The 1,414-nt window shown below is 43.6% G+C and overlaps 1 protein-coding gene across 1 annotated transcript in view; it reads left to right on the top strand.

Moving 5' to 3' along the window:
* The first annotated feature begins 276 nt into the window (after positions 1–276).
* The window catches only part of LOC138864989 (mucin-2-like), a 1,585-nt gene continuing 447 nt past the window's right edge, over positions 277–1,414 (top strand). Inside the window, exons 1-3 of the mRNA XM_070133658.1 lie at positions 277–286; positions 810–1,084; positions 1,204–1,414. The exon at positions 1,204–1,414 is cut by the window's right edge and continues 302 nt beyond it. Coding sequence (XP_069989759.1) covers positions 277–286; positions 810–1,084; positions 1,204–1,414 — 496 coding nt within the window. The remainder of the gene's footprint in view (positions 287–809; positions 1,085–1,203) is intronic.

Here is a 1,414-nt window from a genome sequence, read left to right as displayed (position 1 = left end):
GGTTGGAGTGGGCGTGGGGTGTAATGGGGTAGGAGGGGGTAGGATGTTAGGGGAGGATGGCGTGGGTGTTGGGATGGGGGGGGGAGTAGGTGGAGGAGGGATGGGATGGCGGCATGTAGGGGTGAGATGGAGGTGTGGGGGTGTGATGGTAGTAGGGCGGTAGGGTGGAGGGGGTGGAGTGGGGTGGAATGGGCAGGAATGGGTGAGGGAAAGTGTTGGAGCTAGGGGTCCGTGGGTGCGGCAGAGAGTGTGGGTGTTGAGAAGGGGTGGGGGGTTATGAGTGTGGGTAAGTGGGGTGAAGTTAGTGATAATAGTATCAATATTATTATTATTATTATTATTATTATTAGATATTGGAATAATTATGATAATGATAATAGTGATGATGGTAATGATAATGATGATGATAATAATAATGAGGGTAATAGTAATAATGAGGATAATTATAGTGGCAATAATAATGATAATAATAATGACGATAATGATACTAGTAATTATAATATTGATAATAATATATTTATCTTTGTTATTAATATCATGGTCATTTCTGTCATTATCCATTATTTCATCATATATTTTCTCTTCATTTTTCCCTATATTCATTTTTTCTCTTCCTATTTTCCCTCCTCCACGCCATCATCAAATATTAATTTCTCATTTTCTTCCAATTCCCAAAGTTATTCTAATTTCCTTGCTATTTCTTCCTCAAATTCTTTCTCATACATATTCTTCTCTTCTACAACACTTACACCCATATCCACACATCCACACCCACACAGATGCTTATCCACATCTACAAATATCCACAGATACAAACGCATTCACAGATACACCCACAACTACCCTCAACACGCACCAAGTATCCACACATATCCACATCCACACCCACAAATACCCTCAACCCACACCAACAAGTATCCACACACACATCCACATGTACACCCAGCTACACCTCAACCCGCACCAACAAGTATCCACACACACATCCACATGTACACCCACAACTACTCTCAACCCACACCAACAAGTATCCACGCACATATCCACATGTACACCCACAACTATCCTCAACCCGCACCAACAAGTATCCACACACATATCCACATGTACACCCACAACTACCGCTCAACCACACACCAACAGTAGTATCCACACACATCCACATGTACACCCACAACTGCACCCTCAACCCACACCAACAAGTATCCACACACACATCCACATGTACACCCCACAACTACCCTCAACCCGCACCAACAAGTATCCACACACATCCCACATGTACACCCCACAACTACTCTCAACCCACACCAACAAGTATCCACGCACATATCCACATGTACACCCACAACTATCCTCAACCCGCACCAACAAGTATCCACACACATATCCACATGTACACCCACAACTACCC

This window comes from Penaeus vannamei, chromosome 19, assembly GCF_042767895.1.
Source record: "Penaeus vannamei isolate JL-2024 chromosome 19, ASM4276789v1, whole genome shotgun sequence".
NCBI classification, from domain to species: Eukaryota; Metazoa; Arthropoda; class Malacostraca; order Decapoda; family Penaeidae; genus Penaeus; species Penaeus vannamei.
This window is presented reverse-complemented; position numbering and strand designations above follow the sequence as displayed.